Here is a 16,028-nt window from a genome sequence, read left to right on the forward strand (position 1 = left end):
ATAATAGTTTTTTGACATCGGCTTAGTGCAATGCAAGTGTCCAAACATCCATTAGCTGAGAAGTTTTCCTTTGTTAAAAGCCTTAATTTTACTCAATTTGACTTTTATCTTCGAGTCTTCAGCATCGAACAAACTATTTATATTTAAATAGTTCTTGAAATTGTTCTGAATCAGCTCAACTTCCAGCACAGCTTCTAATTCTCTTATCTGCAATTTGCAGAAAGCTGAGTCCACAGACCTATTATGTCCTAAAATGTTCATAATGAACATTATCATACGGCTTTGATTTCCTGTATTAGACAAAAGAGAAGTAACAGAAGCTTCACACTTTTACACTTCTGTGATTTGGGGTTGACCAAACTCCCTAGAGATTCGCCTCTCTGCCGTCCGACAAGTTGTCATTTAGCTCTTTAATTCACGACTGTTGATTTTATTTCATAGCCGGCATAAAGCTCGGACTTCCTTCTTTATCGTTCAAGTCTTATCTGTCAGTGCCTTAAAATAAATAATGCCAAATGCCACTGACAATATAGGATAATAGATATATTTATGCCAACTATAATTTTGTTTTGCCACCTATATTTAAATGAAACGAATAGAAAAATGAATAAAAGCTCTGAGCACTTTTTCCCACCGCTAAGCAGCCACAACCTGTTATTGTCCAGATAAAGGTTTACGGCTGCAGGCTCAGAGGAGCAGCTTCACAGCTCCCGCCGAGCTGACGGCAGGCTCAGACCTGCCCTCTGTCAAACACACACTGCCTGCCTGCAACCATGATGACAGAGTCTATTTTAAAGCACACACATGTAATGATGCGGTATGATGACTGACTGATGTTTGATTGTCAGGCAGGTGCAAAAATGTGGATTTGAACGCAACACAACGCTTACGGGATAATACCTATACGGATAATACCCACCGAGGAAATGAGAAGAGCTACTATTAGCTGGGAGGCTGGGAAGAGCTACATACAGTCTAATCTTATATTTGTGCATCCAAATATCCAGATGAGATTACTTCCCTTACTTCCCTTACTTCCCTTTCTCTCCTTGTGCACTGGTTCTCTAAGCTGCCTATAAACCAATAAGAGTGACCTCTCTGACGGAGTCATTTTGCCTCAGATTCAACAAATCAAAGCTGCCAACGGGAGTCTAACTAGTGCCAGTGTTGTGATGCGTACCACCAAGCCTGGGGCCAAAGGGACACTGACCAACGGCCGACCATCTGCTTTGTGTGTTACAACCTTTTCACGATCAACGAGACCATTAATCTCTTAAGAAACATGAGATTGTCTTTGAATCCACTGTGAAATTGTAAATATCTGCAGCAGGATTAGCTTGACGATGACCCGGCTCCCTCGAGGTGCAGATGCAGCTCTGCGCTGTAGAGTCGACGTACTCTGACTCAACATCTGTCCTTTCTGATACATTTATATTATGATTTTCTTTTTTTTCTTTAAGGCATTAGTGTCAAACAAAGCCTTTGATTTTCTGACACATTTTCCAAACATGCACACAATCTGATTTCTATTCATTCCCAAAGAGACATTAATTTCAGGTCATTATGAGGAGCATGGCTCAGTCTGTGAAATCAGTTCAATCAGTAAAGTCTAAAAGATACTAATGAAGACACATGCTGGATATTTGAGCTTTTTTTAATTACTTTAATTGAATGGCTGGTAATGAAAAATCTGAAAGGGGCCAGAGTTGGCTTTATCAGTGTGTTTATTCCCACAAAGAATTGTATTCCTGTTAGTAGTGGCACTTTATATACCACTGTGTGTCGCATATAATTTATAAAATTAGTTCTGAAAATAGATGTTATTGTTACTAGTTTTATAGTGCTGCTTGTTTTGATGTCAGAAGAGTTGATTTCCAGGCTGCGTCGTGGTTCTGCAGTGATTTCCCCGTTGTCCAATCTTTGTCATTTTATTGTATACAGCAGCTTTGAAGTTTCAGAGGTTGTAAATAACATATTGTCTCCCCCGAAGCAGTATATATTGTCTTCTTTGTACTTTAATATTGTACCGTTAGAGACACAAAAATGAATTTCGCAGGCTGGTGTCTGCTGCGTGGTGTCAGAGGAGGCTGCAGTGATGTAGTCAGTTAAAAAAAAAAAAAAAAAAAAAGGAAAAAGCAAAGAAAGAAAGAGGAACCATGTTCACTCGGGAAATCTAGGTCACCTGCTGTCATCCTCCCTCAGCCCCCCCCCCACACACTCGTTCTGTAGAAATCCTGCTCTCAGGATGACGGCTACAGAGCAAATATTGTGTAAAAAAATATGTTTTTAAATGGAATCAGTCATCAGGTGTCGGCCATAATCCACATATGCAAACGCTAAAATATTTACCGCGGGTCATAATGTCAAGGTCTGTGTGATACTCCCTTATTTCCATCAGCTGAGATGGATGAAGGGGCCACGGCACCACCAGTCTCCGCTCACGTCTGTGTGCTCTGCTCTGCAGGTGGACGGCGACAGGCCAGAGGAGGCCCGGCTGATAGAGATTGATGAATCCCAGCGCAGCGAGCACACGGTCTTCATCACGCCTCCGGAGCTGCCCCCTCTGCCTGACGGGGAGGAGTATCCGCTCTGCTACAGGTAAAATCTGCACTTATGGTGGGCGGGGGACTGAGATGTACTGGGATCTCTCGATGAGAAAGACAAATGAATATTTTCTGGAATTAAATGGCCGGTAAAAAATCAGGACTCCTCTAGACGCATTATGTGTGAATGAGAGAAACAGGGAGAAGGGATTTTTAAAATGCTTAGATTCAAGTTGAACATTCGTTTTTCCAGAAAATGACAAAATACGAGCGGCTGCTTTAATAGATCAACCGTCTAAGTTACACACACATCACAAAGACTACAAACAAGCAGCAGCTGGTTCATATTGTCTACTCCTTAGAGGAAATAACTCTTCACACAAGGGCTTCACTGCAGAAAAGGAACTTTTCTGCTTGTATCAAAGAAAATATATCTTATATTTTGTTCAAGAGACAAGAACTTTGTTCTTATTTTAAGAATTAATGTCAAGCAAAAAAAGCTTAACCCATTGGCAGATTTTTTTTCTTAATGTAAAATGATTTGCTTGAATATAAGAGTATTTTCCTTCTTGCTAGTAATGCTGTTTTTGCTGTGTACTATTAGCTGTCACTGTTATTCAGCACGGTCCGCTTCCAACTACTGGCAACAGTCGGGGCAAAGACTCTCATCGAAAGCCCGACTCTGGCGAACCGCCGACCACCGGCTTGGCTTCTCACAGCCTTCGAGCTTTTGAATAAGAAGAAACGAATGATTTCAGTAATATATGTAAATGGGAAAGATGTGCCGCCGTGCTGCGGAGCGCTGGCTTCCTGCTTCTACGAGAATAACTGGATGGAAGACTTTCACCAAACAGCAGGGAAATAAATTAAAAATCGAAACGCTAAATTGAGTTTTGTTAATTCGCTCCTTAAGTAGAAGAGAGGGGACCAGCAGGAGTCCAGCTCTCTTAGCGGGACGACTGAACACCGAACAGCTGGACTCTGTGTTTATCTGAATACGCGCTGTTAGTATTCTGCAGCTATGCCGAATAATTTATTTAATAATTATTGTCACTATAACTTTGAAAGCAATCGTTTTGTGTAAAATTGTCCAGATGTGTTATCCAGACAGAAGGAACTGCAAATGTGGGTCTAAGAATTTACGACCCACTTAGTGTCAGTGTAAATAAAATGAAGAGGGATGTTTTAGTGGTAGGTGGAGGAGAGCTGGGAGCAAAGTGCCTTCTTTCACTAATGAATGTTCTTCATCAGGTATGACGGTTTCCCGGTGTTGAGCCTTGACCTGTTTGACCCCGTGGAGGGCCGGACGCCATCCTACCGTCTCGCTGCCAGGCACAGCTGTCCCACCAGCCCTGCCCCCATGTTCAGACGCACCAAGCAGGTCAGAGCAACACAGCAGTCGCACATTCACGGATTGATTTTAAGTTCTAAGTGAATACACAAAAGTTAAAGTAAAAAAACTTGCAGCAAAGAAAATACAAAGAAGAGTTGAGAAGGATTCAGACTATGAAAAGTTAAATTACTCGATCATTACTCGACATCCAGCACATGTTTAAGCTGTCGTCACATTTTAAAAAATAAATCAACTAAAAGTTTTATTGAAACACGTTATCCCGTTCTCAGTCCACCTCAGTATTCTCAGTATCGTCCATCCACAGGAGATCAAATCAGCCCAGAAGATTGCCAAGAAGTACTCATCCATCCCTCAGCTGTGGTCCAAGTGCCTCCTCCGTCACTGCTACGGCCTCTGGTTCATCTGTCTGCCGGCGTACGTGAAAGTCTGCCACTCTAAAGTTCGGGCCCTGCGCACCGCCTACGACGTCCTCAGGAAGATGCAGGCGAAGAAGCTGCAGCCCCCCGATGAGGTGCATAAAAAAAATACGTGCCGTCCACTGACTGAAACGGATGCATTCTTTCTGCAGGTTTAGACAAAGACTCATACGTGTACATGCATACGTATTACAGGTCTGCTACAGAGTGCTGATGCAGCTGTGTGGGCAGTATGGCCAGCCTGTCCTGGCAGTCAGGGTCCTGTTTGAGATGAAGAAGGCTGGAGTCCATCCCAATGCCATCACCTACGGCTACTACAACAAGGTACAGTAATAGCGTCTGGTTTTTGTTTAAAGTTATTAAAATTATAGCTCAAGCTATATGTGATAGAAATAGATGGATATGAGGTTAAACAGGTTGAAGAGTTTTAAATCAGGTTGAGAGGAGTGGTGTGTAGAGTATATTAGCTCCAAATAATCATGTAAACACTTGATGTGATAAATGCAATCTGGTTGGAATAACTTTAGTGTTGATTTTTGCAAAGGTAGAAACAATGATGATTTCATCTATACCTTTATCTACAGGTGAGCCACTCTACTCTGTGGTAGTCAACAAAGTGAATGTTTTCAGGAATCACTTGACCATCTCTGCTCACAAAATCATATTTTAGCTTTGACAGTGTTTTGTGCAGAATTTTGTTTCTTTTGCTCAAACCTAAACTAAGCTAGCTGACATATCTTCCGCAGAGACACAATCAGTGCGTTTACATGCAGAGCTTAATCGAGCTATGCTCAAAATTCGACTTTCTCACTTTGTCCCAGTTTACATGCAGCGCAAGAAAATCAAATAACAGTTCTCCTCTTCCACACTAGGTGGCGATACGTGTATTGTCCGCGGGTTAATACCACGTTAATACGGCCCGTTTTCCGGCTGGGCGGCTATGTAATATAATAAACAAGAGTCGTTCATGCGTCAGACCGGCATTTCAAACAACAACCAGACGGATAATAGTACTTTTCTTTAATCATGTACGTAATGTTCGCGCTACTTCTGGTGCAGGTAAGATCCGCGATAATGAGAACTCTGGAGTCGGAGTAACGTGTTTACATGCACTTAAGTTCTCCTGTTATAGTCCGATTAAGGCAATAATTTGTTTTTTCACGTGCATGTAAATGCACTGAATGAGAGTGATTCTGATTTGTCTCTCTGCAAGTAGTAAGTGTATTTTCTGTGTCATTTAAATGTCTTATGATGTGCCACCAAGTAACATGTAAACATCTCAGTTATCTTCATCTGGAATGAATCATTTCAATGTTGTCAATTCAAAGTTGAGAAAAAACTTCTTCTCCTGATATACTTCATGAAGATTTAATGCTGCACAGGAGCAGAAACACTCAGTAAAGTTATGGAGCGAGTGAGGTTTTGGAGCACGTAAACACACAAGTGCGATCAGATCCTTTAATTTACAGTCAATGTAAACAGTTAAGTTGGAATCTCTGCTCAGAATGATTGAACGCATTTAAGAAATATTGTCCACATAAACTTTGCCAATGCAGCATCTCAATTTACGATCGCTGTGGGCTGTCGTTGTAATCCGGGTTATGAATATTCTGCTGATTATGCTGTAATTTTGATTAACGCGTGGACACACCCATGACAGCAGATGTCTGACATAAATCTGGGAAGGCTGTCTATAGGGATGCTGATGAATAAACAGACGGAGAAATGGATGTTTTTACATGTCAAACAGCCAGGATAAGATCTGAGAAAACATAGGATGAATCAAATGACACGTGATTGACATTAAAGCCTCTGATCCAATGCAGTTTGATCTAAAGAAGTGAAGCCATGCCCTAGATAAATATGGCTCTGTAATATGGATGATATATTAGGAAGCCGGCTGATTGCAGCTCTGATGCTGATTGTTTATTCATGATTCACAATAGCTGCATGGATAATTGCATTCAAATTATTTCACCACTGTGCTCGATCCCTAAAATGTATTTCCCTCTGGTTGGAGCTTTAGAGCCAGAGACGCTTGGCTGTCGGTTACAGAGAAACAACGGTGACATGCCGTTTACCCTCAAGGTTTCTCGGATGCGATCGCACCCAGGTGTCAGGATGAATCACGGCTCTGTTATCACTGAAATTCGGCCCTGATCCCACAACCCAGGGAGTATAAAAGTAAATTGGCTGACTGGGGATCATGGCTGTCAGGGGATGAGGCTACTCCGGCGTGTTTTAACACCTGAGAGGATATTATTTCATCTTCAAAATAAAAACGCTCGGGGACATAAGCTAGCTGATTCCTACACCGTCGCTTATGCTGTGTTCGTTGCAGCGGATGCACCGGACAGTTGCAGGTGTTTCTCTTCCTTTCATGCTTTATAAATGTCTTTGAAGTTAAAGAACGGAGGAACCAAGAGAATTTATTCCGTGTTCTTTCTGGCATTCGTTCCACGTTACGTTCACACGGACTCCCGCTGCATTTAGAACATGTTTGGCCAAACTTTAACACAATTAGGAGTTAGTAGTAATGAAGAAGTAGTAGATTTTGTCTGCGTCTTGTCAGCGTAAATCTAATTGGTCTATGAAAAACAGTATTTCACACCTCTGTAGGTTTTACTTGAACTCGAATCTTGTAATACGTAATTAGATGATAACTTTGAAACTGTACCAAACTTCAGTTGAAAGGAGTTTGCATCAGTCTGCCTTTAAACAACCAGGGTTCAGTTCTCACTGTAAAGGTTTGAAGCTCAGTGTTGTGACTCGGGGCGTCGCCATCTTGGCAGGGCCTGACCCCTCCTAACTCATGGCTAATTCAAACATGGTGGAGCACAAGTGGAGCTGAGGCTAGCAACCTGTCACTCAAAGCAGCCCCACCCTTAAATATGCATACATCTAGGCCTTGATATGTAGTTGCATTAATGGGGAAATAACCTCTAGATACCCAAAGTGTTTTTTTACCAGCCTATGCATTCCTGGACATTTTAACATGGAACATATTGGTATTGACTGTTTTTTGGAGGCAGCCTCTGGTTGCTGACCTTTGGTTGCTGGCAGTGGTTGTTCCCGTTGACGCTCATTGGGTTTGGCATCTGGGGAATTAAGCTGCCGGCTCAACGCCTTGGGCCCTTTGTTGTTTTCTGTGACTTTTCCTTTAGGGAATTATGTGTTAAAGTAGCATCCGCATCAACGGCAAGATCCAAGTTATTCCAGCAGAACACTGCTTCAAATATGTGGAGATCAATGCTGTTTACTTCTCACGTCAGTGGTTTTAATGTTGCAGCTGTTGCTTCAAATTCAGAGTGCCTTAGTTATCTTAACAACATCGCAGACGGCATCTCCTGGAGAGGACAGCCTCATTCCGTCTCCAGTCTCCATTCAAGAGCAGCGCAGCACGGCGCAATAAACCAAGTTGTGTTCAGTGGCATACCAATTGTGTTTTTCTCAGGGTGCTTCTGAAGTTTATCTTAGTGGCAGACAGAGACTGCTGAACGTGACTTGGTCACCAACAGCTGCAGTGCATCATCTCCTTCTTCTTCTGGTGCCGAGTGTAACTGTGGCTCTAATACCACTGCAGTCAGAGCCTTTGATGAAAAATTTATTCAACTCGATTTTCTGTGGAGCAGCGACTGGTTCAGTTTTAGTTCAGAACTTTGAGTTGGAATTAAATAAACAGCTCTAGTACAGAGGATGTTCCTTCCTTCAGTTTTCCGTTTATTTTGGAGAAGTATATGAGAACATTTTATGGTGACAGATCTTTGAAATACAAAATATTATTCATGACATTCTTCCTCTTCCTCTGCTCCTCATCCAGGCCGTGTTGGAGAGCACATGGCCCTCCAGCACCAGAGGAGGATACTTCCTGTGGATGAAGCTGAGGAATGTGATCGTGGGTGTGGCCCAGTTCAAACGGGCGCTACGACGACACGCACCCCTCAATCAGAGTCCTCTGTCAGGTAACAGTGATCAGCAGCACTCTGCATGTATCGGAAAAGGTTGTTATTGTCTCATTAAATCTGTTACCAAACCTTATTTTAGATTTTTTTTTAAATAGAAAACATCTACAACTGTACTGGCAAAATGAGCAATGGACGGATCATGAATGGATTTAAGTTAGATTAAGTTAATATCTTTAATATATGTTGTTTGTTCACATTCTTACTTCCCATCTATAAGTGAATGAACAGATAAACACATCCCGGAAGTTTTTCTTCTCTGGTTTGTTTTCAGTTAAATTCATTTGTTCTGTGTTACTATCTGTCAAATAACTTTAGACATTATTAGCTTTGTTCACTTATTTATTTATTAGTTCAGGAAGGTTATGCACTCAGGATTGACATGTTTAGGGTTAGGTTTTCATGTGGCTGCAAAATTATCAAAACTACTTAAATTGAGTCAACAGATATAATAATAATAATAATAATAATAATAATATAATTCTAAAAATCCATTGTTTTCTCTGCTAGTAAATGAATACTACAAATGCAACAATCTCAACATGTGTGACTGAACTCCCCTGCATGCCAGTGAACACCTGCACACTCAGTGCATGCTAATCCCCGTCCTGCTAATCCCTGCTTTTTTTTTAAGATACTCCCAGCCAATGCATTGTGTGAGTACAGCACTGGTTCAGTTTGAAAAAGACAAGGCTTCCTGCAAACAGCACTCATCGATACAAACAAAAGAGATTCCCCTTAACCTTTTGTCACCTTATACTAATTATCAGCACCAATTTACATATTTATAAACAATTCAACATATTTTCAGGTCCCAGTTTTACTCCCTTGAATGGAATAAAGAACAGCATATATTTTGAAGAACACCTGTCTGTATTAAGCATATATTAAGTTTGCATTTTATCAACTATTCAGACTTTGCATTAACATCCACTCTGGGCAAACGTGTCACCAAAGGTCAGCTTTAAGTACCTGTGGTCACTCCTGGCGTTACAACCAGCAGTTGAGATCTGATCTCAGTCTCAGGCCACGTATGCAAATAAACACCGACATCATTTGGGGCGAAGTAGAATATTGTAACAGCTGCTGTCTCTAATGAATCTCCACTGAATCAGAACCACAAACAGCTGTTTGCTGTGTGTGCGTCACAACTTGAGGAAATGTTGTATATTTTGGAACAAGCTAAAAGTCTCTCTCTGATTATTTTGTTTTTTGGCGTAATGTTGTCCAAATTCAATCATAGCCTGTCAGCGTGTTGTAATTCAAGTGATATGAGAGAACACTTGACCTCTGTGCCTCCTCCTGGCTGTATTTAACCCCCTTATGAGCTGACGGACGCGGCCGTGCATCCAAATCACACGACCAATTTAAGACGACGTGGCAGCAAGACACGCCGTCGCTGAATCTCCGTTTCAACTTTTGCAGAAAGTGCTAACTTCAACCTGTATACCAGTTTTTAAAATGTGTTGATAGGCCAAATAAAACCTTTAGATATTACTAAAATAAGATAAGATAAGCATTTTAATGGAAATAGTTATAAATAGCTTTGTTATCACTGCAAATTTGGACGTAAGCTTTAGAAACTTACACTTTAGATTTGCAAAATGAAAAAACAATTGCAAAATAACACGGACAGGTTTGTGCTGTCACGAATGACAATGTAAACCGTTTTTGAGATGAAATATAAAGGTAAAACCAAAAGTAAAGTAGTCAAAACCGACCAGACTCCAGAGGGTTAAAAGCTTTATAAAACTCATCCCGTGACTGAAGTTTTCCACCACTCAGGCCGTTTTACAGAGTGTCGCTGTTTTGGGTGTCCCTGTTGGTTAGTTAATATTCATTGATTGATGTCTGTGAGAACAGATGCTGATACTGTATGCAGCTGCTTTCTTGAATGGGTCGCTTCTAAATGCAGATGCGTTGATAATTGTGGAAACATGTAACTCAACTCCATACGGCTCTTTATTTGTCAACATGATCACATCAATACTTAACCACATATGTTTAATGACAGTATCAAACACAGGACTACATTCAGTAAATAACTTTTTTAGATTTTTTTATTATTATTTAGTTATTTAACAGCTACAATATTTCCTGGGTGAATTCACACTTTGCACTTAAAGCTGGACACGTTTCCTGAGACGGATGTTAACGCAGGGTCTGAACGGAGCCTTAAAGAAGACAGACTCAGTCTCAGTGGTGACGGTTCTTTCTTTACCAACACCGGGGCAGACACGGCGCCCGGCCTCCTTTTAACCGCTTGTTGTTTTTGGGCAGATGGCAGCGACCTGGACGCTGTGAGTCACGGCAGCCTGGATAGCTCTGTCGACACTAACCCGGCTGAGCAGGGCCCCTACGCCACTGACCCCGTCAAAGTAGACCCCACTGACGATAGATCTAGCACAGGTACACCTCGCACAGTTGCCGCGTGACTCCATCTTCCAAAGGCAGCCATCTTGTTCCACGTCTTTTTCTTTTTTTTTTTTTTCCTCTCACTGACACGTTTTGTCCTCCTTCCTCGTTGCCCCTCTTCCTTTCCACGCCTCCTCTCCTTCGCTGCCTGTGTTCGTCTTTTCCATCTTCTGTCCATCCATTTTCTGTCCCTGGTTTTGCGGCTGTGGTTTCTGCTCTGCTCTGTCCCTAACCCTGCCCTTCACTCTGGCCCTGCCTGTGTTGCCATTGCATGCAGTCGGCCGTGAGGGCGGCAGCGTGGGCGCCAGGGTCCTGGTGGCCCACTCCCGCTGTGGGGGCTCTGAGCTCAGAGAAGCCACCCTCCACCCAGGTAAACCTCTCTGTCTGTCTGTCTGTCTCTCTGGTTGCATTTCTGTCACATCTTACCTCCTCTGTGACACTTTTACTTTCTTTAGCATCGTCGCCCTTTTCTTCTCTCTCTCCCTCTGCGATTTCTCTCCTCTGTCTCACAGTCTGCTCCTCGCCTCTTGTTCTTTTTCTCTTTTACATTTCACTCACCACGGAACGATTTGTCATTGTCAATTATGGCGAGTTATTACCCAGAGGGACATTCTTTATGATTACGGTGATAATTTTAATCACGGGGATGGCTCCTAAGTGGGGGGTTTTGCCCTGTGTGCAGGGAGACTTAAAGGGGAACCACAGCTCGTAGCAGAGCAAGGTTGGAGGGACTTCGATGTGCAGTTCAATGATTATCACAGGATGAGTTCTTCCACTTCAGCCGCTCCGTACTGTAGCTACAGTCAAGCTGTGTGCACACTCATGGTTTATTTAGCGACGGCGGCCAGAGAGGTACACGGGAAAGATGAAGGAAGGGGGGAAATCGTCAGGCAGCTGGTTGCCAGGAAACCTAGAGAAGTTTGAGAGACAGATGGAAGAGTCGGCCTCGAGTCTTAGATTCATTAGCGGCTGTGAAAATGCAGCTTTCTCACAGTTGCTGTAGATGCGATCTGAGCGTGCCCCGAGGAGGATTCCTCTATGCAGCGTAGCTTAGCTGTCTTTTCTGTTTTCTCCCTGGAACCACAATGAGCCTCACAGAACAAGATTAAAGGGAAGGAAACACCTCAGTACTTTTCCCTCATGTAGACTTAATTTAGCTCTTACACTGGAGCGTACAGCCACAATAGATTTACATAGTGTTTTACACCAAAAAGCTACTTGGTAAATAAGGGGCGAAGCAATTTTCTTTTAAAAGAAACAAATGAAATTGTGCCTCTAGCCAGAGTTTTGCGTGTGTTGTGTTGTACGCTGTATCCATGTGAGCCCGTGGTTTAATATTAGAGACTGTAGCTGCGTCTCTCTTCTCTGTTTCATGTGTTGTTCTCTCTCTGTTCCTTTAGGAGATCAGTCAGATCTGGGTTATAACTCACTGTCCAAAGAGGAGGTTCGGAGAGGAGACGCCACCACTCAGGACTCCGGCCCTGACAGAGATGACAAGAAGGAGAGCGACTGCAGCTCCTGTCAGTAGTCCGTCCACTAGATTTAAGTTTGCAGCCATGTCTTAGCCACACGGGGAGTTCCCCTTCTTGATCTTTCTGTCTCCTTCAGAGAGGATTCACATCTTTTGGTTTCTCATCATCATCAAAGCATTTCAGTTGTGCCGTGTGCCGTTGTTTTTTTAACAGCACTGGTGTTTGTTTAAGCTGCGCGCATGGCAAAAAAAAAAAAAAAAATTAAATTGTAACTTCTGTGTTTGTAGTGTCAGAGACAGAGAGTGCCAAGGGAAGTAAAGACTGCCTCCCTCAGCTGGATCTGGAGATCAGCTCCTCCTTCAAACCTCGAGGCATTGTTCGCAGCAGCTGTCCCTTTGACGACTCGGCCTGCAAACCCAAGAGCTCTGCCAGTGCAGGTAATGGAAAAAGTTCGAAAGAAACTGTGACTGAACTAACTTTTAAGCATCTTGGGGTGACGCCGCAACCAACTGAGTCCTTTCAGAGCACGTTGAAGCTACTGTAGAAACATGGCAAAGCAGCTCAGTGGTCACAGAAGAAAGTGAATGTAATAATAATAATGTGTGGAAATCAGGTCAGCTGACTCCGTGATCTATTATTATTATTATGTTTAAGTTTATTTAATTCATATAGCACCTTATAAGTAAAAAGCATTTGCACCAAAGTGCTTCACAGGCAACATGTCATATAAAAAGAAATAAAAAGTTATTAAAACCCATGGTGATCAGATGAAAAAACGAAAAAAATGAATAAAAATGGGTCTTTTAAGTCTAGTCGGAGCTTCTAATGGGTTCTGGCAGGCTGTTCCAGAGGGGCTGCGATAGAAAATGCTCCCACATTTTTTTTTTTTTCACGAAGGTAGCGCAGCCAGGTCTGAGGATCAGTGGTTACAGATAACGAATAATTGAAAAACTTAATTGAAGAATTAACGATTAATTAGTCACAATGACAGGCAGCGGTTGAGAAGGTCAAAACCTGCAAGCGTCAGTCCGAGCCTCCAAGTTTCGTTCCAAAAAAAAAAAACAGCAGTAACACATTAGCTCTGGGGAGGAAAAAACTAATGAACAGCTGCAGTGACTTGTCTTGTCTTTCAGGCCACGTCGCAGGCCTCCTCTTCACCACCTCCCTCGAGGAGATCGGGGAGGTTCACACCAACAGTTTGCTCCGGAGACATAAGAGCGCTCTGGAGGAGGTGGTGGGCAGCGCCAGCAGCGGCTCGGCCCTCGACTGGCAGGGGGCGAGGGCCCGTCGGCTGAGCGGAGACACCGTGGGCAGCGGCGGCAGCGGCACCACCGTCCTGGGCCTGGGCATGAGTCAGGGCGAAACTGACCCAGATAAGATTGCGGGGAACTTGGGCGCAGATGCCAGAATCCTCTCTGGTGCCAACTTCAGTAAGAGTAAGAGGCCGCGTTCACTGGTCGTTGGCGGGTTGGAGGGTGCTAAGACGGGGTCAGCCAGAACTCATGATCACATGGAGATGGAGGAGGAGGAGGAGGAGGAGGAGGAGGAGGACGATGAGATGGAGGCGCAGGACTCCAGCGACGAAGAAGACAGGAGCAATACAGAGGCCATTTTTGACTTGGAGGATCTGGATTTAGACAAGCCAGCCTCAGGAACGAAACCTCCCGACAAACCCCACAAGAAGCTCGTGGAGCGCAGCGCCAGCTACAGCGGCACGAGCCCCGTGACGTCCAGAGGAGCGGTCAAGCGCACGGACATCAAAACAGGCTACGACCCTCTGTCCCTTCTGGCTGCAGAGTCGCAGTCTGAGCAGCAGAACGAGGATCAGTACTCGGAGGAGGGCGAGAGCAGCACGTCTAGCGCCCGCAGGGACCTGGCCAGGGAGATTGAGCTCTACATGAACTACATGGGCAGCCCTCTGAGCAGCCGCACGCCCAGCCTCGACCTGCAGGACGCAACCAGCCCCCTCCTCCTGCACCCCTCGTCACTGGTCACCCCGCGCAGAGCCAGCCTGCCCCACAGCTCCCCCCTCAGGACTGCAGGAGTACCGCGCTCCCGCACCTTCCACCCGCCGTCGCCCTCCCAACACGTCTCACGCCAGCGCCTGTGGTCGTCGCCCCCCTGCCGGAGCTCCAGCACCACCCCCAGCCCCAGCCCTCGGCCCAGCCCCTACAGGGAGAGGGGAGAGAGGGTGAGCCTGGCGTCGCCCTCACCCTCCTCCTCCTCTTTTGCTCTGGACACCTTGCTGACACCGACGCTGGACGTGTTCAAGACGAGCGTGTTCTCTGCCGGGAAGGGCGTGGCAGAGAAGGCGAGCCGCTGGTATTCCCGCCTCGCCACCTACACCACACCCACCAAGGTACGTCATCTGATGAGGATCATGTGTTTATACACATATTTTACATGTTTCTGTCAAATGATTCTCTTCTGGTGTATTGACCTGTTTTTTATTTAATACATGGGCCCAAACTGATGGAGAGATTAAGTAGAGACTCTCTACCTACTATATGTGTTTTACATTAAACCCGTTTATAAAATGTGTTAATGTGTATTTAAAGAAATTGGCTAAAACCTACATAAACACCAGTGCGATTATATTTTAATCTGTCTCTGTGGCACAAAGTACACCGATCAGGCATAACATTATGACTACCTTCCTAATATTGTGTGGGTTATTAGTGTGTTTCTTTGGGTCCAGTGGGTTGAGGAGAACGGTCTCTGTGGATCAGGCTTGTTCCAGTTCATCCCACAGGTACTAGATCAGTTTGGGATCTAGTGAATTTAGAGGCCAGGTCAACACCTTGAGCTTTATGTTTTTTGAGTTGCTCCTAAATTGTTTTTCTGTGTGTGACATCATTACCATCATTACTATGGGGTGGGCGAATCCAGTCTGGTCTAAAGTGGGTGGCACATATGTCAATGTTTTTTTTGTACATCCCCGTCAGTGGTTTAGATGTTGAGGCTGAACAGTGCATTAAGTTCACACAACTCAGACACATTAATCTAATTTTGAGTGCTGCTGCCATCTTGTGGCCTTTAGAAAATCCAACTATATTTTTTAATATACATTCAAGACTTTTATAAAGACCTGTTTTACGTGGGCAGAGGTCGTCTTTGATTTTAATCCTGTGTGAATCGTCAATGTGTGTGTTTTGTAAAGTGGAAATTACACCGCAAATTACCCACCGTATTTCTCCTAACACTGAGGTCATGCGATAATAGTAATCGAGCATGAATTGGCATCTCTGTGATTTCGGGCTGTGTTTTTATTCAATCATAAAGGGTGTTTTATTAATTATATTTTATTCAGCCTTCTGAGAGCAAAGATGTCACTTGTGTTCATTAAAATAAACCATGACATCAATATAGTCTCATAACATCATGCTTCATTTCTAAATATATATATATATATATATATTTAAAGCTGAAAGCTTTGAAAGCTACTAAAGCTGTCAAAAACTGCAGAGATATAAAATCTGACGTGTAGTGGAGTGAATAGTAGCAGAGACCTCATAACCAGGGATGATGGCAGTAAAACACAGACTTTACTTATGCAAATGAGCCACACGAAACAAAGACGTGTGTTTAGAGCGTGTGAAGGTTTCACGTGTTCAACAGTGATAGCTGAATTTAGTGCAGCTTCTCAATGTTACAAAATAATAAGACAAAAAAATAACAATGTACGATAAGCAGGTAAAGATAGTTATATAACAGTTATTGAACTGAACTATGATATTACTGAGGCTTCATCCACACTTAAACCTCCTGAACTGCTTGTAGACGTACTGAGAAAGACTAATATCAACATGTTTGATATTTAGGATTTAAAATCTAGATTCTGTCTGTGATTAGCACTTTATTGATAA

The 16,028-nt window shown here is 43.4% G+C and overlaps 1 protein-coding gene across 4 annotated transcripts in view; it reads left to right on the plus strand.

Annotated features, from left to right (window-relative positions):
* The window catches only part of LOC125005085 (C-myc promoter-binding protein-like), a 66,827-nt gene that overhangs the window by 39,706 nt on the left and 11,093 nt on the right, over positions 1–16,028 (plus strand). For 2 of the 4 annotated variants that reach the window (XM_047580058.1, XM_047580059.1), the window contains 9 exons: positions 2,465–2,598; positions 3,795–3,924; positions 4,202–4,408; positions 4,509–4,637; positions 8,134–8,275; positions 10,556–10,684; positions 12,091–12,210; positions 12,450–12,599; positions 13,296–14,521. In XM_047580058.1, coding sequence (XP_047436014.1) covers positions 2,465–2,598; positions 3,795–3,924; positions 4,202–4,408; positions 4,509–4,637; positions 8,134–8,275; positions 10,556–10,684; positions 12,091–12,210; positions 12,450–12,599; positions 13,296–14,521 — 2,367 coding nt within the window. The remainder of the gene's footprint in view (positions 1–2,464; positions 2,599–3,794; positions 3,925–4,201; positions 4,409–4,508; positions 4,638–8,133; positions 8,276–10,555; positions 10,685–12,090; positions 12,211–12,449; positions 12,600–13,295; positions 14,522–16,028) is intronic. The other 2 variants (XM_047580060.1, XM_047580061.1) reach the window with 1 other exon arrangement.

The sequence above is a fragment of the Mugil cephalus genome, chromosome 3 (assembly GCF_022458985.1).
Source record: "Mugil cephalus isolate CIBA_MC_2020 chromosome 3, CIBA_Mcephalus_1.1, whole genome shotgun sequence".
Classification (NCBI taxonomy): domain Eukaryota; kingdom Metazoa; phylum Chordata; class Actinopteri; order Mugiliformes; family Mugilidae; genus Mugil; species Mugil cephalus.